General features: G+C 67.9%; 1 protein-coding gene and 1 long non-coding RNA gene across 2 annotated transcripts; one reads left to right on the top strand and one right to left on the bottom strand.

Moving 5' to 3' along the window:
- Positions 1–9,095: 9,095 nt before the first annotated feature.
- SSTR5 (somatostatin receptor 5) lies at positions 9,096–11,573 on the bottom strand. Its single transcript, XM_025417089.3, has one exon. It carries the CDS (start codon positions 11,571–11,573, stop codon positions 10,476–10,478), a length of 1,098 nt encoding a protein of 365 aa, XP_025272874.1. The 3' UTR covers positions 9,096–10,475.
- Positions 11,574–16,684: 5,111 nt separating this feature from the next.
- On the top strand, positions 16,685–21,270 carry LOC125755293 (uncharacterized). Its single transcript, XR_007411321.1, has 3 exons — positions 16,685–16,930; positions 20,341–20,432; positions 20,602–21,270. It is a non-coding gene; the product is annotated as an uncharacterized LOC125755293 (long non-coding RNA).
- The last annotated feature ends 512 nt before the right edge of the window (positions 21,271–21,782 follow it).

Consider the following 21,782-nt stretch of genomic DNA (forward strand, 5'->3'; position numbering starts at 1 on the left):
AGGGGCCAGGCTGGTTCTGCCCGGGGGTGTCCCGAGGTACCCTGGCCTGCCGGCTCCCGCCAAGCTGCCCAGCGTCAGAGCCCAGCCCGCACGCAGCACGCGTGGAGTCAGGGCGCCTGTGTGGGCCACCTGCACACCATCCGTCCCCAAGGAGGCCGCCGTGCCCGCTCGGGGTGAGCCGTGGGCTCCAGTGGGTGTGGCCCCACCCGCGGCCCTCAGGCCTCAGGGCCTCGGCCTGGCAGAAGCCCCCACGGGCGGGCTGCTCCTGCCTCCGCCTCCCCCTCCTTGACCCTCCCTGGTCCTCTGTCGCCCTGCCCCCCCCACCAGGGAAGCACACGTCCCTGCTCCGGAGGCCAAGGCGCCGGCCCCGCCCCTGGGCCCAGGGTCCATCTGTCCTGCGGTGGGCACAGCCCCTTCCTGCACGGCCTGGGGGCCTCACAGGGTCCCTCTTCTGAAAGGCTGGGTGAGGGCCAAGGACCCCCCCCCCCGGGGTCACAGCATGTCTGCTCTGCTGGACACCATAACTGGGGACGGCACAGCGAGAGGTGGGCAGACACCGGGCACCTGGCCAGAGACGGGAGCGTGTCCCCGTCACGGGTGGGCCTGGCACAGGCACGGTGGCCCCAGTCTGTGCCCCCCGCACCCCCAGCTTGGCCTCCGGCCCCTCACAGGCTCCGCCCAGTCTCAGCTCTGCCTGTCCCCCCCGCCCCCCGCCGCGTCTCCGCACCCCAGAGGGGGACGACGGTCAGCCCACGGAGCCATCCCCCAACCCAGTGGTCCCAGGCCCCCTGACCCAGGCCGTGGATGGGGCGGCAGGAGGACCCGGGGGCCCACCCCGCAGACCCAGGGCCGATGGTGGGTGGCGAGGCGGTGCACGGTGCCACCCAGGAGCTCTGCGGCTGGCCCAAGGCATGTGGGTCTTGGATGGTGCAGGGGAAGCCTGGGCACGGGGCGGGGGGGTGGGGAGCCTGAAGGGCTCCTCCATGGTGACTCCAGAGGCAGCGCACCCGACTGCGGGATGGCCACGGGGAGCCGGGGGGGCAGGGGTCCTCACAGACACCGGTTGCTCCCCTCCAGGCCCCAGACTGTCTGTTGGTCAGGCCCGGGGGCACCACGGTGCCTGAGACGCCAGGCCCGGCCCTGCCTGTGGAGGGGGATCCCTGGAGGGGCCTGTCGCGAGGAGGGTGGGTCAGGCTCTGCGGCTGAGTGGCCCTCAGCCCGGGCACAGGTCGCAGGCCCGCTGTGCGACAGCAACACACTGGTCCTGGGCTGCAGGCCCCAGGGGCTTCCTGGAGGAAGGTCCGGATCCTCTCTCCACAGGGCTGCACTTCAGGGGAGACTGAGGACCCGACCACACAAGCCTGCCCTCCCCTCTGCCCCGACTGAGCCTCCCGGGTGCCTGGTGCATGGGCGGCCCGGGGTCAGCCAGGTCTCCTGGGGCAGGGGACAGGGGAGGCTGAGGCAGGAGGCCCAGGCGGGGGGGCCTTGGTGACCATGGTCTCCACCCTCTGCCCACAGCTCCCGCCTGGTCTTTCCCCAAAGCAGCGCAGCCGCCGCTCCCCAGCGGCTGGGGGGGCCTGAGAGCTGAAGCGGAGCCCGCCCCCCAAGCCGCGGGGTCCCCAGGGTCAGGGGAACTGCTACGGCCCAGAGAGCCCCTGAAAGGTGGGGCTCTACGGGGGCCAGTGCCGGCTGACCCTGCATCTGCGTTGGGAGGATTCGGAGCCGCATCCGGGTCCAAGTGGACGTGCGCAGGGGGCTGAGCATCCAGGAGGCCACCCCGTCCCCCGTCGGTGCTCACCGAGGAGGCCCTGGAGGTCCCCCAACTGACCCTCCCCACACAGGCAGGGCCCTGGCCTTACCTGCCACCTCCCCCGGGCACAGGGGCACAGCCCTGCCAGCGGTGGGGCTCGGGGTACAGTAGGGGCCCCCCCGTTGCAGACACCGGCCCCTCCCGCCCCCACCAGCCTCTGGCACGGATAGCAGCCTCCGGCCCCCTGCTCCCCCTGGGGCCACCTGTGGGGCCTGATCTGGCCTGGGGCCGCTCGACAGCCAGGCGTGCGGTGCTGTCTACCCCCTTACACCCTGGCCCCCCCTTGGCCCTCAGCGCCTACGCCCACAGGAGCAGTGGGGAGCAGTGGGCGCCCCTGCCCTGCATGCGGCCCCCCATTGACATCTCAATCCTCAAAGGTGTCTGTGGAGAGGCGGCCCCCCTGCTCCCACGAGGACATCCTGCACGGAGGGGGCAGGGACGGGGCAGGAGAGCCCTGACACAGGCCCGGGGGGCACAGCACCTGCCTCTGGCTCCTGACAGCAGCGTAAAGGGGAAGCAAGGTGTCCTGGGGAGGGGGCTGCGGCGGAGGGGGGCCCAGGCTCCTCGATCCTGCCCACCCGCCCCCAGCGGACCCTGGGCCCAGCCTCTGGGGGGGCAGGACGGAGGAGCTGGGTCCCTGGGTCCCTGAGCAGCATGCCCCCTGGAAGACCAGCTGCAGGAGTACTGGCCCAGGGGCCAGGCAGTGTCCACACTTAGCCAGACCCGCCCACCCACATCCCAGCCCCCCCCCCCCCGTCTCTCCCAGCCCCTCCAGCAACGCCCCCACCCTCGCGGGCCAGGCTGCCAGGCCCCGGAACACACACCGTGGGGTGCAGTGTCTAGCCCGTGTGACCCCAAGCCTTGACGGATGGCTTCCCCTTGCCCCCCTGCAGGAGAGAAGGGCGAAACGGGGGTCAGAGAACCCCAGGGCAGGAGCGGGAATGAGGGCCCGCTGGGCTCCAGGTGCGGGCGCATCTACACACGGTGCCCACGACCTCCAGGCTGCACCCTTTGGCACGGAGCTGAACGGCGCGGGGCCCTCCACCTGTCCTCTGGCCGCTTCCCGTGTGGGGTGCCTGGCGTCTAGGCCCTGAGCCTCAGCGTGCACACCTGGAGTTACCAACCCAGCGAGCGCAGCGTCGTGCAGTCCCAAGGCCTGTGGCTGCCCTTGGCCGCTGGTGATGCCGTCTGGGCGCACGTTGCAGCGTGACCGGGACACCACCGTCTACACGAGCATGGCGACCTCTCCATTGCCTGCAGAGGCCAGCTGGTCTAGGGGCTCAGGCAGGGTCCCCCAGAAAGCCCAGCCTTCGACGGCACTCCTGCCCCCGACCCTGGCCAGCACGGCCTCACCTTGCAAGCTGACGAGCCACACCAGCAGCATTTGAGCACCGACTGTGTGCAGCAAGCGACCGCATCGGGTGCCGAGTGGAGCGCCAAGGACAGGGCTAGGGCAAGACAGACCCGGGCCTCCCCTGGAGGGGACGGACACACACCAGACGTCCACACCGAGAAGTTCGGGGGGAGGCCTGTGGCATTGGCACGTGGAGGGCGGGTGGGGTGGGGGTGGCCCTCGAGGCGGAGTGACCCTTGTGGTATAAACAGCTGGGCCGGGCGCAGCACAGAGGGGACATTTGCGAAGCACCTGCTGGCCGGACGCTGGGGGTCAGGGCCGGGGTGCGTGCGGTGCCCGGGCACAGGCGATTCTGGCCCGAGGCATGCTGGACCCCAGGGGGGCAGGAGGGCGGCCACGGCCCCGAGACAGCGTGGCGTTGGGCGCAAGGAGATAGTCTTGTCCTTGCGGTGAACACGGGCTGTGGAGCCTCCCAGCGTCCCCTCGTCTGTCTGGCTGGCAGGGGAGACAGCACCTCGATGGGCCCCTGTGCCTGGGGAGCCCACACGTCCCAGGGTCGCCACATACTTAGATGTGGCTGAAGTTGGGGCTGGCGGGGAGGGACAGCTGCACAGGTCGGGGTGCACCGGGCCAGGGTGGCTCCCCCGTGGGGCTCCCTCCACCTCACACCTGGAGCCACCAGGCTGCCCTCCTCCCCCGGGGCCACTCCGGGGCTGCTCCTTCTGTGCAGCTCCTTGTCGGGCCCCATCCCGGCCGCCCCCTCCCCGGGCCTCCCCGCGTCTCCCCTGCAGCGGCTCCCTCCTGAGCGACGGGGCCGTGAGGCCCGGGCCGTGTTCAGAGCCGTGTGTGGCATCAGCAGGGCCCCAGAGCTGACTGAGGCCCAATCTGTATGAGGAGGCTGGAGCTGCAGGCGGGCAGGAGAGGTGGGGCCCTGGCCAGGGCGCGGCAGGTGCACAGGTGGGGGCTGTGAGGCCAGGTGCAGGGTGTGAGGCCAGGTGCAGAGTGTGAGGCCAAGTGGGGGGTTCCCTCAGTCCTCATTCACCCTGGGACCCCAACAGAGCACCCAGCGAGGCAGGAGATAAATTCCCCATCCCCACCAGGTCCTTGCAAACCCCCGAGAAGGTGGTGCTGCGGCTACGGAAGGAGGGGTGAGGAATCAGCAGGGACCGTTGTCCCAGACACACAGACAGGGGCTGTCCCTGGATTGAGGGCCATGCCTTTGACAGGTGGAGAAACTGAGGCCCAGCAAGGGGGATAGAAGCCCCAGGTGTGCAAGGTGCAGGGAGCTGGCTGCCCCCAGCAGGTAGGGCCCGCACAGAGGAAGGGAGCCTCCCTGGGAGGGGTGTTGGGACCCCCTTCGGTGTCCACACGGGGCCTGTCCGGAGGTAGAGAGGCTCCCCGCCAGCAGCCTGCCCTGTGGCCTCGTCCCGAAGCCTCTAGAGCAGCGGGGGACCCCGTGGTGTCCCACAGTCCACATACAGGTCTTACCGCCTGTCACGGCCAGTTGGCTGCCCCGTGAGGAAGCTGAGACCCACGGGTGAGGGTGAGGGCTCCTGTCACTGCAAAGGCCAGCCCGGGCCCAGGCCAGGTCTCGGGTTCACACCACGCAGGGCCCTGACCTGGAGGTCCGTAGACCAGGAGGCCGGCACCGGCAGGGATCTGTACACTGAGACACATCGGGGAGTCAGGGGGGGGTCCGGCCCCCCCCAGGCCCTGCTGGCATACCCGCAAGGTGGCAGCAAGACTCGGGGGGCTCGTGACAGCCTCGGACATGGGGAGGGGGCCAGATGGGAGTCCCAGGCTGCTGAAGCCGTGGCCCCTCTCAGGCCAGGAGGGGGCCGGGAGGGCTGTGGGAAGCCAGAGGCCCTATGCCCTGCGGCCCCGACGCCAACCTGGGGACCCTCGGGCTGCATCCGTGCTGGGTGACAGTGGCAACAGCTGGAAACGCCCAGTGTGGCGGGAATGGGTGGGCGCAGCTGGGGCGGCCTCAGAGCGCAGAGTGTAGGGGTGGGGGGCGCCGGGAGCCCAGGGCCACGGAGCCTGTTCGGGGAGGCCTGGGGCGGGGCGGCAGGGCCTGGGGGGGTTGGGGGCACGCCTAAGGGCCCTCGGGGACAGCAGCTGGAGGGCGCTGCCAGTGGATCCAGGCAAGAGGACAGGGCCGGCACCCCTGCCCAACACACCCTCCAGGTCCACTTATTAAAAAAAACAAAAACACAGAACAACCCAGAGCCATGGAACAGTCGCCGTGTCCACAGTGACAAAGTGAGAGGTGCAGCCGAGGGCTGGGCAGAGCCACAGGGCGCCCCGGTTGGGGGACACTCGGGAAGTCGACAGGACATGAGCCCACGGGAACAGCAAGCGTGAGGCACCGGCCGCGGCGTGTGCACGCCGTGTGCACGCGGTGTGCCCGGGAGTGTGCGCAACGTGAGGTAAATCTGTTGGTTTCGTGGATTCTCATAAAAATACCCCTTTAAACAATTTAGGTAAAATGCATATAACATGAAATTCATCATTTTAAAGTGAATAACTCAGTGGCATTTTGCACATTTACAGTGCAGGGCAACCGCCCCCTCTACCTCGTTCCAGAACCTTCTCGTTACCCCCAGAGAGACCCCGACCCTTCCCCAGCCCCGGTGACCCCAGGTCTGCCCTCTGAGCCTGGGTCTGCCTCTGCCGGGCGTTTCATAGAAACAGAATCACACGGTGCCGTGTGGCTCCTGTCTCCGAGCGGCACATGCCCCGGGCAGGTCCACGCGGTGGGGCATGTCTGGGAGTCACTCCCGTCATGTGGCAGGACCTCAGCGTGTCCGTGCAAGGGTCTATGGGCTGTCACGGATAGTGCTGCTGTTTGTGCACCAAAACCACTGTTTCAGTTTGTAGAAGAGAAGTGTGAATGGACAGGGTTCTAAAGCATTCTGACCCCGCCTGTGAGACATCACAGCAGAGCCTACAGACATGGTGGTGAGCCCGGGGCGCCCGGATGGGGGGAGGGGGGACAAGACACCCACGTGCCAGCGAGACGGGAGGCTACGACGCCTCCACGGTCCACGCATCCCGAGCTACGCACACTTCAAGGGGAAGAGAGCCGCAGCAGCACGGCCATCAAACATCCATGGGATGCGCCCCGATGCGGCGGCCAAGACGGGGAAGCTGCTCAGGTCATCTGTCCATGTCGGAGCGATGAACAAAACGTGGTCCATCCACATGACGCAGGGTCATCGAGACCCTCCAGCGCGGGCTCCTGCAGGTGGAGCGTGAGAGAGGATGTCGCGTTCAGGGAGATGAGATGTCGCAGGAAGACAACTGCGGCAGGTCCCCTTCTCCAGGCCCCCGGAGCTGTCAGGTCCCTGGAGACAGGGGCCCGGGGACGGGGTGGGGGGCAGAGCTCCAGGTCGGGACGGTGGGGGAGCCCTGTGGACCACGGCGGTCCCACTCCCACCCCAGTGGGATGGTGCTGATGCCCCTGAGCCGCGCACCCACACACGGGCAGGGGCAGACGTCCCCCCACGTGCCTTTCAGCACAATTAAAATACGTCGGGACGCCCGGGGGGGCTCCATGGGCTCAGGGCGTGATCCCGGGGTTCTGGGATCCAGTCCCACATCAGGCTCCTTGCGTGGAGCCTGCCTCTCTCTCTCTCCCTCATGAATAAATAAATAAAACCTTAAAAAGCCTACGTGAAAATATTTAGTGAACCTGTGGCTGGGGACCCCGGGGAGGAAGCACGTCCCAAGCAGCCGGGGGACAGGCTGGTCCTGGGAAAACAGCCGCGAAGCCCGGACGCGAGACAGCAGGACACGCGGTTGGCTGGCCACCTCCTCGGAGCGGGCAGGTGTGAGCAGGGCCTGGGCCGGGGCTGCTTCCCACCGTGGCATCTGCGCCCCAGGGGATCCAGGCGGCCCCTGGGGATCCAGGCGGCCCCAGGGGACACGGCGACAGGCCCTGTGTGCAGTGGCTGTCCCGTGACCCCGCCCCCACCTCCTGCACCTCCAGTCCCCGGACCACCCGGCCTGGCTGCAGGGACCCCGGGGACGCCTGCTGGGTGCTGAGTGGGCGCGGAGGGAGACCTCACAGCACTGAGGGTGCCCAGGGACGGGGCTCCGGAGGCTAACAGGTCCCTCCCCGCAGCACCTCCAACCCAGGCCAGCAGGTCCTGTCGTGCATGTGGGCGGGGGCTGGGCATCTCCCCCTGCCCCGCACCCCGTGTCCAGGCCCAGCTTCACCCTGACCCCTGCCTGGCCGGGGGAGTCCAGCGGGGTACAGGAAGCCCCGGAGGGAGGCTCAGCCCAGCTCTCCTGGCCGCTGGCCCCAGCGGGAACCCGTGGCCCCTGCGTCAGGTGGTAACGCCCCCACTGCCCTGGGCTCCAGGGCTCTCACCTCCCGCCACGGGCCACGTCCGGTCACTGAGCCTTCTCGACGACCCAGTGTGGGGGGCGCCTGTTGCCCATGGACAGGGTAGACCTGCCCGGGGACGTGGGGGCACAGTGGGGTGTCGAGCAGGGACCTCACGCCCGTCTCCCCTGCTCCATCAGTTTCCTCTAACCTGAGGAGCAGCCCGTGGAGCCCTGGCCAGGAGGACCTGGGGCCCCAGGCCGGCCAGCGGGCACAGCACAGGTATGGATGTGGGGGAGACGGGCCGACAGGGCCACGACCTGCACCCTGTGCTGGGACTGAGCGGGGCCCACGATGCCCAGGGACCACGCACAGTGGTCAGGGCCGCGGGGGGCACAGGGCGTGCCGGGGGAGCCAGGGCCCCGGGAGGGAGGGGCACAAGCATCGCCCCGCTGCCCGCCCGGCTGGGGGGGGCAGCCTGGTTTCCCTGGAGGGCTGCCTCTCCCGGCTGCCCCGCCCTGCCAGGCAAACAGAGCCGGTGCCTCCCCCTCCCTGGAGGCAGCCTCACCCTGCCCCTGCAGGCCGGATTTCCTGAGCAAGGTCACTCTGGGAGCCATTGGAGCCTGGCAGCCAATAAAAGGCATCGATGCGGACAGAGAGCCCATAAAGCGGGTCACCCCGCCACAGCGTGTTTGCTCTGTGCCACCTCACCCCCACCCAGGCCCGGGGACACGGCTTGCAAGCCGTGTGGTGCCCGCAGACATCCCCTGCCTGTGCTGCCCAAGGGAGGCCAGTGGCTCGTCCAGGCTGTGCCCCCAGGCCCCCGAGCCTGCCCACAGCTCCCATCCCCACCCGACAGGCGTTCGGGGGTGTCCGGGTCCTCCTGCCTCCTGCTCAGGGCCCCACCCAAGGTGTCAGGGACCGTCCACACTGGCCAAGCCCAGTTCCCAGCAAGCGGCCAGACCCGGGATCCGCAGGGACCCCCCATCAGGCCCCAGAAACACACATAAGACGCTCACCCCCGTGCTCGCCCACAGCCCACGGCAGCTGGCGCTCAGGGAGCTGCTGGCGCCTGTAGCACACGCGTGGGTGCACACGCTCACACACACACGCGCCCAGCGCTCTTGACCGGCACGGCCCTGGGGAGGAGCTCACAGAGTCAAATCAATTGGGAGAAATTGATTTGGGCCGAGATTTCCGAGCCATCTGCTCGCTCCCCAAAGTCGCTCTGAGTGGATGCAGTTCACATCCCAATCCCGGGGGAGGTGTACCCGGTAGCAGGTGAAGGAGCCTCAGTTTCCCCCCCGGGCACCCTCCCTCGCTGGGAGGGGGGCAGGAGGGCTCGATCACCAGCTCCAGCCGCCCCGCCCCGGGAACTGAGCCAGGGGCAGTAAGGACAGCCCGTCCCCACGCCAGAGCCAGGGGCCCCAGAGAGCCTCCCCCCACCCCCCCGCCCACGACCCTGGAAGGACCAGACGCCCCCCTGCAGCCTTCGAGGCCGCACATGACGCCAACTCCCAGAAAGCCCACCGGGCGGCCCACACTGGCCCCCCAGGCAATGCCTGGCTGCCCCTCAGACCCCCGCTGTCGCCTACGTGCCCCGGTTCCCAGGGCGGGCGGCTTGGCCACCCCAGCCCAGCCTCACCTGACCCACCAGCTCTGATTTGCAGCAGCTTCGATCGGCTCCAGGGACAATATTTGCTTTGGGAAAGAGTCAAACATTTATTCTCTAATTTATTCAGGAGATCGGGTTGTCAAACACAAGCGCCCTTGTTACGCCATCGTGTTTCCAGGCCTTGGCCTCTGTCCAGGGCCGTGCGAGGCCTGGGCCGTGCTGACCGTGGAGGCCCCTGGCGCCCCCCACCCCCTCTGGCCTCCTGCGGGCCGGAGGTCCTGCTCTGGGCAGACGCGGGGGTGTGAGCTGGGGCGACAGCAGGCACGCTGTCCAGACCGGCAGCGGGGTGGGTGCACGTGGGCCGAGCGAGCCCCCACATCCGGGTCCTCCTCCTTCCAGACCTGGAGAGAGCCCCAAGGCACAGGGAACCCCAGCAGGTGGGGTGGCGGGAGACACTGGGGCTCCCAGGGCGGGAGGCCGGGCCTGGCATTCGCTGGCGTTGAGTGCCCCGGACGGCGCTGCCTTCCCAGGGCTGCTATTGCATTGGGAGCCGCTCCCTCTGCTCTGTCTCCCACCCTCGCCAGGCCAGAGCCCCCGGCGGAAGCAGAAGAGGGGGCTGTAGGGGCCCGGCCCTCCCCAGGGCGGCCTCTCCGAGGCCCTAGGACCCTCTGCCAGGGCCCCCTGGACACCTGTGTCCCCCGGACCCCTGATTCAGCCACTTTGCCGGCGGCCCCCCCCAACCCACGCCCACCAGGGAGCCCTCGGCGTCCGGCCCACCCCTCGTTGCCCCCTCAGCCCTGACTGTGGGGTCTCCATGGTAACGGAGCTCTGCAGCCCCAGACGTCTGCCCTGGGATCCCCGCCCGCCCACAGCCTTGCCCCTTCACACCAGCCAGCTCCCGCCATCGGCTCCAGGTCCCAGGAGCGCTGGGGGCAAGGCCAGAGCCCCGTGCGGTCAGCTGTCGTCACGGACTCACACTGGACTGGGCCATGCAGGGCGGATGTGAGGAGGCACCGGGACAGGAGGGCAGAGTCAGGGCAGGCGGCACCAGCTCACACCAGTGGTCACTCCCCGGCCTGGCCAGCTAGCACAGGCTGGGGGCAGGGTAGCAGGCCACCAACGCCCTGAGCCCCGCCTGGGACACCCGTCCTCTCCCGCCCACTCCCTCCATCCCTGAAGCCGGCCTCTGCGGCGAGAACAGGCAGGTGGCAGAGACAGCCTGTCACTGCAGGGCCACCCACGGTCTCGACCCAGACAACTGGTCCTCACACTCCATGGAGCAGCCAGGCTGCGGCAGGGGGGCACCTCGGCGGGCAATCCGGACCGAGCCGGGCAGGGGCCACCCGGGGCCAGGCGCCCGCGGCCCTCACAGCCGGCTGGTCTGCATGAGCCCGTTGGCCTCGGAGCCGCGTGCGGGCAGCATGGCCTCCTGCAGCCGGCTGCTCTTGTCGGGCTGTGGCTCTGTGGCCTCTGCGTCCTCGGCGCCGTAGCCCTTGCGGAGGCACAGAACCTTCCGGAAGCTTTGGCGGAAGTTGTCAGAGAGGAAGCCATAGAGCACAGGGTTGGCGCAGCTGTTGGCGTAGGACAGGATGACCACGAAGAAGTAGGCGCCGGCAGAGGCGGGCTCCTCGGGCAGGACGAAGGCCAGGTTGACGATGTTGACGATGAAGAAGGGCAGCCAGCAGCCCACAAACACCACCACCACCACCACCACCATGCGGGTCACCTTGCGCTCCGAGCGCCGCCGCGTGGCGCCCACGCGCACGCCGGACGCCTTCACCTTGACCACGATGAGCAGGTAACAGAGGCAGATGACCAGCAGCGGCCCGAAGAAGCCCAGCACGGACGTGTAGATGATGAACACGGCGCCCCACAGGCCCACGGGCTCGGGCCAGCTGAGGTTGCAGGTGTTCCAGCCCTCCTGGATGTCCGCGAAGACCACCAGCGGCAGGGACATGAGCAGCGAGAAGGCCCAGACGGCGGCACTGGCCAGCTTGGCCACCCTGGGGCGGCGCCAGCGGGTGGAGCGGATGGGGTGGACCACGGCCAGGTAGCGGTCCACGCTCATGACCGTCAGGCAGAAGATGCTGGTGAACTGGTTGATGCCGTCCAGCGTCATGACCAGGCGGCACAGGACGGGGCCGAAGGGCCAGTAGGAGACGGCGTTCTGTGTGGCCAGGAAGGGCAGCCCCAGCATGAGCAGCACGTCGGCCACGGCCAGGTTGAGGATGTAGATGTTGGTGACCGTCTTCATCTTGGCGTGCCGCAGCACCACGTAGATGACCAGCGCGTTGCCACCCAGCCCCGCCGCACACACCAGCAGGTACAGCACCGGCACCACCACCGCTCGGGCCCCTGGCGAGGGCGCCAACCCCGCCTGCGTCCCGTTGTCGCCGCCGCCTCCGGGGGCCGCCGAGGAGGCGTTCCAGCCGGCCAGCGTGGGCGCCGGGAACAGGGGCTCCATCGCGGCCGCTGCGGGCCGGGCAGGGCGGGCGCAGGCGCGGCGCGTCCTCTCTGCAGAGAAAAGGGAGGACGGGAGCGGTTAACGGGCCAGGGTGCTTCCTCCCCGCGGCCCCGCCCGCCCCAGGAAGGCACGGGATCGCCCCACGGCGGGTAAACACGATTACTCATGTCCAGCTCGGCCGGGAGTCACATTAAGCAAATTGTTTGGAAAACAAGCGCAGAGAGGAAGGAGCAGAGGGACAGCGCCGTATCCTCCGTGGGTCCCCCGACGGCGTCCCTACGGCCCTGGCTGCTCCAGCACGGCCCCCGCCCAGCCTCCACCTGCCTCGGCCACCAGGGTCTCCTCTGGGGGCCTCGGGGTGTCATCGCCAGGACGGGTGGGGAAGGAGGGGGTGGTGATAGGAAGTAAGGACGGCGGCCCACCCGCCAAGCCCCCCCTCACCCCCCTGGACGCGCAGGTACACCTGCCGAGCCCCACTGTCCTGGGGGCCTCCTGGAGCCCGGGTAGCGCGCCAGGCCTTCCGCACGGCTGAGGAGCCACACTCAGGCTGCCCGGGCCCTGCCAGCGTCCACCAGGCTCTCAGGAGCGCCATCCCCAGAGAGCCCCGCAGAGCCCGCAGATGCCCGGGGGACTTGCTTACCGGCCCCCAGAGCAGCCGCTACAGGCGATGTCCCCAGCCCAGGACACAACGTGGGAAACAGCTCGGGGTCCCACCACCACACCCGCAAGGGCCTGCTCCCACCCGTCACCTCCGCAGCCCAGGCAGACGGCGGTCCTCCACACAAGCCGTAAGCCAGCATCGGACACACAGGACACATGGAATGACGCCCGGGCCGCAAGTCGGGAGGAAATGCGTGTGGGGGCGGGGGGCTGGCTACCGGGAAGGGGCGTGTGCGGGGTTTCATGGAGAAAGAGCAGAGAACGTTAACCTCCTCAGGTCAAGGTCATGGGCACACATGTCCCCTTACGCAGCATCAGTACTTCTCCGCGTGTCTGAGAAGGTTCACGCAAGTGATGATGCTCAGGAGAAGACAAGCATCTCGGAAGCCGAGAGGGAGAGGACGGGGATGGAGCCTCGGTGGGCACGCAGCACAGGGGACCCCTGAGCCCCGCCTGGCTGGCCCCCCGGGCACGTCGGAGCGGAGCGCACCCCCAGTGGCTACTGGTCAGGACCCAGGAGATGAGCGGGGGCGGGGGGGGAGGGGACTCAGAATAAGGTCAGTGCCCTCGGCTCCTCTGGGCGGACACTCTCCGACCGCTCAGGTCACTCGGTGATGGGACACTAGGAGATGCGACCCAGGGCACCAGCGATGGGGAGGTGGGTCAGTGGCTATAGCTCGTTCCTACTTGTAATAGGAATCGACAAGTATGTTTAAGATCTATTTAAATAAATATGTTTAAAAATAAATAAATATGTTTAGGATCCTCAATAAGGCACGAATAAAAATATCATGATATAAATTTGGCTGCCTAAGAAGTAAAATGAACAAGTGTGTATTTTTGAAAGTTACAACTCTTGGGTGTGAAAAATCCTTTGGACTTAAAAAAAAAAATCCAAAAAAATCAGAATCGACTTGGGTCTGGATACAGCTGAAGAGAGAATCGGGGAATGGGAGCGGGGCTGAGGCGCCCCCGGAGCGCGGCACGCTGAGGACAGGGCACAAGCATGGGGGGCGCTGGTCCGGCAGCCGCTGAGCAGCTCCGGGGGCGAGTCCACGTGACCGCGTCAGGGTCCCCGTTGAGAACATCTAGGGTGAGGAGAAAACCCTCCAGGATGGCAGCGGGGGACAAGACGGAAACCCAGGCTGACCCTGGACCAGGACGGCAGGAGCCCGTGTGTCTGGACGCCAGACAGTGGGGACAAAGGCCAGCAGGCTGGGGCCACAGGTGGGGGGATGAGGGAGACACACCCCGCAGTGCGGGGCATTTGCTGCCCCCGTGCCCAGCGCCCCTGTGTTACCTGGTGACCCGAGGCCAGGTGAGTGCTGGGGATCCAGCAGGGCACGGCATGACCTCTGGGGACCACGGCATTTGCAGACAAACCAAGGATTGGAATCCTCGTGGGCTGGGGTCCACCGGCCGGAGGGGAGGGCCTTCTGGGGCCGCAAGCTTGCTCCACAGGCGGGGATCCGCGTGCTCGGCTCTGTGCCCAGGCCCCTGCTCACGCGTGCAGGGAAAGCATGCACGAAGGGGCTCTCAGCTCCCTCTGCTGGGACCCCAGGGTGCTGGGTGGGGAAGAGGCAGCAGCAGCAGCCCCCCCCGAGGTGGGAGTGCACCAGGGAGGACAGGCTGTCAGCTCAGATGCATCCCCTGGGTCCCCGGCATGGGCAGCTAAAAGGGAGTTTGACCCTAAGAAGGCTGCTCCGGGCTCCTGAGTCCAGCTCCCAGGCACCCTGCAACCTCCCAAACATCCCAATTCCTCCGACTGCACAGCAGTAAAGAAAATTAGGCTGCTCTGGTTCCACCTGCCTCTGGGAACATAATTCTACAGGAGCCATTATTCAGAAGCGGCAATCTTCTTAGTCACAGAAATTACACTCGTGAAAATTGTCCCTGGGGCCCTTTCTCCCGCGGTGGGGGGTTTAGCGGGTGGTGGTGGGGTTGTGGAAAGGGCCGCTGGCCACCCAGAGCTCCCCACCGGGCAGGGCCGTCCGCCCACTGACGCTGTGCAGGGAGCGACCCCCGCCCGCCCCAGCCCCGGGCCCTCGTCTGAGCCCCCGCAAATGCTAAGTCGATGATCACGCGAAATAAGCTCAGGTACACGCCGAGGCATGCGGGGCCTGCCAGACGCCGGCCCCAAACAGCCAGATCTCCTCCCTGGTGTCAGAAAGGGTGCCTGCCCCGGGCCCCAAGGGGGAGGGGGCCAGAGGCTTCCCAGGGGCTTGGGGTCGGGGAGGGCCTCAGCACCCCGTACTGCCCAGCCTCTCCCAGATTGGCCCCTCTGGAGGGCCTGCGTCCTCCATGGGGCAGCGGTGGCTCCGAGTGGCTCGGTGCTCCCCAGGTCCACACCTCACCTGGGACTCCCTTCCACCTGTATGGGGCAGGGGCAAATGCCTGCGGTCAGGCCCCAGGGCTCCAATGCCCTCAGATCCAGGCCTGCCTCCCCCTCCCCCGGGAGAGGGCCTGGCTCCCCAGTCAATGGCGACCTCTCACCCCTCCCCCAAACATGCCCCAGGGCCCTATTGCTACGGTCAGGGAGGTGTCCCTCCTCCACCAGAGTAGGGGGTGTGGGTGGCCCACAGGAGGCTGGGACAGGAGCCCCCTCTTCAGGGTCCCTGCAGGGGCTCCACGCCCTGCAAGACGTTTCCAAGGCTGTATCCCGCCACCAGCAGAACTTTCTGGGAAATCTGGGTCATTTTACCAGGAACCTACCCGCGGGAGGTCACTGTCATTGATGCTATCAACCGCCTTCCCCTTGAGGCTCCCCAGTCCTCCCTCCAAGGGGCAACCGCCCCCAGGAACCTGTTCTCTTCAGAAGAGGGTCAGCAGCAGCCAGAACTGCCTCAAACTTTGGCGTGCTGGGGTTCCCAGTGCCCTTGGTCAGGACCCCAGGTCAGCCTGCAGGCCTGGGACACGGTGCTGGGCAGGTGGGCGGCTGAGGGAGCCACCGGCGCAGCAGGTGAACTCTGCGGCCGGCCTCCCTTCTGGGGAGCGACCTCGGGGCTCCCCGCGCGGCTGGCCGGCCTGCACATGGGGGGCTCCGTTCCCAGGACCCCAGGGACTTCCACCTGGCCACGGGCACTCGCCCCCAGCCTGGGCAGCCCCTGCCTCGCCTGCTCCCGCCCGCCCGCGCTCCCCCCGGCCACGGTCTCCGAGAACCCACCCCGGGTGCCGTGCACCCTGCGCCAGCCTCAGGGGGGCCTGGGCGCCCAGCGCGGGGAGGTCGGGCGGGGGACGCAGGGCGCAGCTTCGGCGGACCCTGGCGCCCCGGGCCCTGCAGGGGTGGGGGAAGCCGGGGCGCGGGAGGATGGGCGCCCAGGGCGGCGGCAGGGAGCCCTCAGGGACGCGCGGACCCTTGGCGCAGGGTGGGGAGGCCCCGCTCGCGCCCGCGGAGACCCGGGATCGCGGCCCCCAGCGCAGGGCAGGGGCGGGCGGGCGCGGCACTCACCGGGACGGCGGCGGGGAGCGGGCCCGCGCTGTGCTGCTCCCGGCTCCGCGCTCGGGGCTCGGGGCGCCGGGGAGGCGGGGCGAGCGCGGGGGCGGGGCGGGGCGGGCGCTCGGGCTGTTCCCGGCCTTCCCGCCCCCAGGGCCGCGGGCCCCCATCCTGGCCTGGCTGCGAGCTCGAGCTCGGTAGGGGCCCAGCAGGGGCGGAGGGGGGAGCGCCCTCCTGGAAGCCTCCCTGGGATGGGGCCGCGGTGCAGGCGCGCTGGCCCAGGGCTCTGGGCATCCCCGGTGCGGCCTGCACGCCGACCCCTTAGCAGGGATCAGAACAGGTGCCAGGAGGTCCCACTCCAGGGTCCTGGCCTGGCGGCCGCGGGCCTTAGATCCACAGGCCCCGCACGTTCGGGGTACCTGCTGCTGCTGCTGGTCCGCTTGGCCTCACCGAGGTACTGACTAACTGGAAGTGTGGGCACCTGCGCCCTGCGAGGGGGGTCCCGACACTCCCCACACTGGGAAGCGGCCCCAGCACCCCGAACCTGACCCCATCTCGGGGAGGTGGATCCCGCAAGAAGCCAGGGCCCCTGCAGCCCGGCTCCCCACCCAGGACGCCTGCCGGCCTCTCACGGCAGCTGCCCTCCAGCCTGCCCAGGGAAGGCTGCTTTGTCCCGTGTGCTGCAGGGAACCACAGCCGCAGGAGGCCAGGGGTCCTGGCCACCCGGACCCGCTCAACGCCTGCCCGAAGTGGAGGCCCCGGGGTCCGCCTGGGCCGGTTCGGGGGCCCCGTGGGGGAGACATGGTGGCGAGCTAGGGCCAGGTTGCATGCCCTCCTGGGCTTGCCAGCCGGGGAGGTAGACCACGGAACACAGGCGTGTGGCCCATTGCAAATGCGCAGCTTCACGAAAACCCTCTGAGTTGCTTAGGTCCCACCCCCCCAAGCCATCCCCACTCCCCCAACCCCCCACCCCCGGCTGCCCAGCCTGCAGAGGACGCCGATGGCGCTGCCAGCCAAACGCCGGGGTCTGGCCCATGAGCTCCGACAGAGGCAGAGAGGTGGTCGTGCGAGTGCTCTTAAATCATAGTACCGTGTGGAAAGAAGCAGGGTGCGAGGAGGAGACAGTAGTGGGGACAGGAAGGCTGGGGACAACCTCTGTGAGGAGCGGCCCGACTCGGGGGAGGAACAGCCTCAGACGCAGGGAACGGCAGATGCAGAGGCCCCACGGCAGGAGCCAATGTGGCACACTCGTGTGGCCGGACAGGTGAGCAATGGGGCCGTGGTGGGGAAGAGGCCAAAGTGTCAGGGCCAGGCCACAGCAAGGGGTGTGATCCGATGCCGAGAGGGACAGGAAGGGCCTTGGGGATCTGAGCGTGGTGGGTTTGTGCCCAGAGGACATGTGCAGGGGCACTGCAGCCCGGATGGCCAGCTCCGTCCTCCATGTGCACAGAGCTCAGGGCATGTCTGGGTCACGGCCCATGGAGGGCAGTGGCAGTGCCCCAGGTAAGGTTGGGGTCTCCTTGTGGTCACCTGTGAGCCATGTCCTGCGAGCTCTGGCTCCTCAAGCTCACGCCATCTTGCCCCAGCAGGTCCTATTCCCTGCACCTTCCCTGGGCTCTGCTCTGCACGCCCCCCTGCTCCTGCTCTGTGCACCCCCACGCTGCTCTGTGCACCCCCCCACTCCTGCCCAGACCCGGGCCAGGCCCAGGCGCCCGGTGGGTGCAGGCGTTGGAGGCCGGGTGCCAGGGCCCCTCCCAGAACCTGCCTTCCCACCTTCTCTGGAGATACCTGGGCTCACCTGCCCAGCTTGCCACCGCCACTTCTCCAGGCAGGTCCCATGAGAACCCCTCCCGCCCGCCCCCACCTGCCTGCCCCCCTTCACCCCTTCCCACTCTCCTCACGGTTCTCATCTCAGCCGAGGGCTGTTGCCAGCTCCTGCCACAACCAGACCCTAAGCTCAAGGGGCCCCCAAAAGTTCTGGGGCTCCCCAGGCAGCTTCCTGGATCTCAGGGGGTGCAGAGTCCCATGCGGGAGTCCGGGCCTGGTGCATGACGAGGACCTGCCCTGTGGGTGGGTGGGTGGGTGCTTGGTCCAGTTTGGCCAGAATGGGGCTGGGACGCCTCGGACAGCCAGCACCCAGGTGGGCTCACCTGCGAGCTGCTGGGGAAGGAATGAAGGTGTCCAGACTGGGGACCGTCCACCCTCCCGCTCCTGTTGCCCCGTCTCCTGGCACAAGGCCCCGGGAGGAGCAGGTGAGGGGACATCTGGGTACACTGTGCAGAGGTCATACCAGCACTGGGAGAAGGCCGAGGATTAGTGGCAGCTCGGAGCCATGGCAACAGGACAGCGGCCCCAAGGTCTCCCCAGGGACCGTCCCCAACCCCTCCAGCGGGACCCCCATCCTAGCTGGAGCTCCACCGTGGCCCATGACCCCCACATCCCTGTCCAGAGGCCAAGGCCTGTGGCTACGGGACACTAAGTCCACGTCTCCTCCCCTGGCAGCCACGCTGGCCCCTGCCTGTGCCACGGGTACGGAGGCTCCGTGTGATTATTCACCAGCCCCGGAGACTGGCTGGTTCACCTGGAGACACCCTGGAGGCCCCTGTGTGTGTCCCCAGGAGAGTCCCCGGGCTGGGGCGGGCCCTGGGGAGGCGGGCGGCGGGCGTCTCTGTCCTCTGGCCAGACGGGCCCTCGCTCGGCGTCTTGGAGGCCTCTGTCCCCCGTCTCCCTGCTCAGCCCCAGCTAATTAGCCCTTCTGCTCAGATGCCCCTTCCTCCAGGCAGCTCCCCTGGCTGCTCCATACAGGCTCTTGGTCGCTCTGCCACCCGCTGCTCCCAGACCTCTTCCCCCTCGGGGTGTCTGTCCTCATTGCAGACATTGTGGGTGTGGGAGGGAGCGAGTCTGCCCGCCACCGCCCCGGAGAAGCCTCTCAGGATGACTCAGCAGCCCCACTCTTGCCAAAGACTCCCCATAAGGAGGGGCTGCCTCCCCCGCTCCGGCTGCGCAGTGGCCGAGTGGCCGCGGGTCCCTGGGATGTGGGCTCAGCCTGGGCAGGGGGAGCAGCTAAGGCCGCCCCGCAGTGATGTGGCCATTCCCGGGCCGCCCTGCCCGCCTGCCCGACTGCGGGTCCCGGGTGGGGTGCTGGCACCAGGGGCGGCGGGCAGGGTCAGCTCTGGCTGCGCGCAGGGCGTGAAGACGGGTGGCAAGAGGGAAGACAAGGCTGTGAGCTGCCCACATGAGCCAGGGCAGGAAGTGGGGAGAGTCACCCCCTGGCTCACCCAAGGCGCCGCTGACCTGCCCTGAGCCCCGAGCTGCTCCGGGGGCTGGACTCCGGAGGGAGCAGAGACGGTGGCGCCTTCCTGGAGTGCACCAGCCCCGCCCGATGCCAGCACCATAGCCTTCCTCACTGCCGGCCAGGGCGGTGCAGGGATGTGGCGGTGACCTGAGGCTTGGAGCCCCAGTGACAGGGACAAGGATAGACCACACACCCCGACTGGGGAAGAGGTCAAGAGGCCGCATGGGTCCGGAACATCCCATGTGGCCAAGCACAACTGTGGGTCTCTGCATAGAGCAGTGGAGTTGGGTGGACCTTGGGGCCCCAAGTGGGTTGGTGGGTCTGGACGGGCGTCCACCAGGGGTCAGGGACAGGAAACACTGAAGGAGATGGGCAGGGGGAGCAGCTGGCCGGCGGGACCCTGCTTCCGCGGGCCTGGGGGTGACCTGCTGGGGACGAGAGTGGACACCGGATGCTCAGTCACACTGCTCTGATCCGCAGCGTGCCCAAGGCAGCCCAAGCACGCCCCTGCGCAGGCTGGTGCGGTCGGCCACCGCGGCTACCTGGCGCCGTCCCTCCTCTGCCAACCCTGTGCTCCCCAGCCCCGTGACCTGGGGTCGGTGCCCCAGCCTTCACCACAACTCACCTGCACAGGGTGAGCCGAGGGTGTTGGGAGTAGAAGGTTGTAGCAGAGACAGGTGGCTTGTAGCACGCCGCACGTGGCCCCCTAATCCCCCAGGACCCTATGCTTGGGCGGATCCACATCTGCTTCATCATTTATCTTCGAACCGGCGTTTTCTGAGTGACCTCGGGGAGCAGTGCCCGGGGGCTGGGGGGACGCAGGCGGCAGGCGTGTCCACCTGGCCCCGTGTGTGTGTCACCTTCATGATGCCCCTGAGTGTACAGGGTGGACCAGTCCAGCAGGAGCTCGAGAGACCCAGAGCTGGCATTGGGCCTCCCCCTGCAGCCGCCGTCACCAGGGGCCCCCGACAGGAGGCTTTGCACAGGCAAGAATGTGCCCTCTTGTGACCGGAGACCAGAAGAGTGAAATCCGGGGGTCAGCTTGTGCGGCTGGGGCGATCCTGGGCGTCCCCGTGTCTGTCTGCACCCCCTCCTCTTTGGGTCGCCAGCCTGGGTGCAGGCCCACCTCAACCTGGGGTCATTTCACCCAAAGATCCCTAATTACATCCACACAGGTCATGATGTGAGGTTCCAGGTGGATGTAAATGTGGGGGCTACTTCTCCCCACGCAAGGTGAGCGTGCGAGGTGCGCGAGTGGGCGAGCGCAGAGGGCGGCCGACAGCCAGCTGTGGCCAGAGGCGTGCAGGACATGGGGAGAGGGCAGCGGTGCTCGGAGGCACACATGTGGCCGGGACTCCATGGTGCCCCTTCTTCCTCAGGTGACTTCGTGCGAGCCAGCCTCAGGGACGTGGTGACGCAGCAGAGGGACACAGCGCCCGCAGCCTCCCCACCCGACCGCAGACTGGAGCAGGTGCGTGGGCCACGGGGTCAGCACAGAACGCAGGGGTGCACGGGGCGAGCCAGGTGATGTCCCCGAGCAGGGGGAGGCTCTCGCAGCTGTGCTGGCAGGTGACCCCACGCGGTAGACACGTGAACACTGAAATTCATGCCAACAATTTACGTCTTTAATTTCTCCTTAGTTAGATCAACATCAAGTGACCGGATGGAAACACGGCGGCAGGACGGCAGCTCTCTGTGCGACATCCCTCCTTGCCCTTGAGGACACCGCAGAGCCGCCTGGGGGCGCTTCTGAGCTGGTGGTGGCCTCTGTGGCCTCAGGCGGTCAGGAGGCAGCCTGGGTGACGCGGTGGCACTTGGCAGGTGGTGACGAGGTGTCCATTATGGGTCTAGGGCTGGGGTGACAGGTGTCCTTGGCCCCAGGGGAGGCAGGGCCTGCAGGGGACAGGTGCTGGGGCAGGGCCCCCACAGACACCTGCGTGGCCAGCCGCAGTGGTTGGGGTCACGGGAACGGGGCAGACGGCGCCGTGGGCCCCTACGCCTCCCCCGCATGCACACACGTGCTCTTCGTGCGGATGTCTCGCCTTCTCGTGCTAACGTCCGCCGTCCCTGACTCATGATGGCGGGTGACACGTCATGTTATTATTCATGGAAGCCCGGAGTCTCCACCGGGGTGTGTGCCTGGTGCCGGGCGTGCTGCGGCCTGGACGGTCGTGCGATGACACGTATCTGCCACCATCGCATCGGCTAAGTAGGGTCACCGTCCTGCACACCCTGTGCTTGGCCTGCTCACCCCCCCACCCCACCCCAGGCAACTGCATTTGTCTTCACCCCCCACCTTCGCTTTTGCCTTTTCCGGAATGTTCTGTGGTTAGAATCATACAGCGTGTGCCTTTTCTCAGTGGCTTCCTTCACGTGGTAGCAGAAGTTCCCTCCATGTCTACGCGCGGCTTCTGGGTGGTTCGTGAGCGCAGGTGGCGCTCCGTGGTGCAGACGGACTCCGTTCCTTCGTGTGCTCGCCTGTCCCGACCACGTGTAAAGGTGGGTGACGTGCACACATGTGCTCTCCCTGCGGCCCGGGGCCGCCCCGCTCGCACAGGTCTCGGGCCACCCCTCCGAGCAAGGATGTCTCAGGGCCTGGCCCCTCTCACCCAGGCCTGGAGCGGGGCGGGCACACGCCACGGTCGCATCTGGTGTCAGGTGGTCAGAGGGGTCTCGCCCGACGGATGCCGGTCCCCGAACCCAAAGGACAAATATGTCAACGCTCTGGGCCGTAGGGCCCTGCCGCCTCCTCCAGGAAGCCCCCCTCCTCAGAGTTCTGCGGCCATTAGGGGCTCTCCGATGTCCCAGGGCCTGGCGAAGT

The sequence above is a fragment of the Canis lupus genome, chromosome 6, assembly GCF_003254725.2.
Source record: "Canis lupus dingo isolate Sandy chromosome 6, ASM325472v2, whole genome shotgun sequence".
In the NCBI taxonomy this organism is placed as follows: Eukaryota; Metazoa; Chordata; class Mammalia; order Carnivora; family Canidae; genus Canis; species Canis lupus.

Excerpts from the sequence above, each read along its gene's own strand:
- SSTR5 (XM_025417089.3), bottom strand. The coding sequence starts at position 11,573 with ATGGAGCCCCTGTTCCCGGCGCCCACGCTGGCCGGCTGGAACGCCTCC.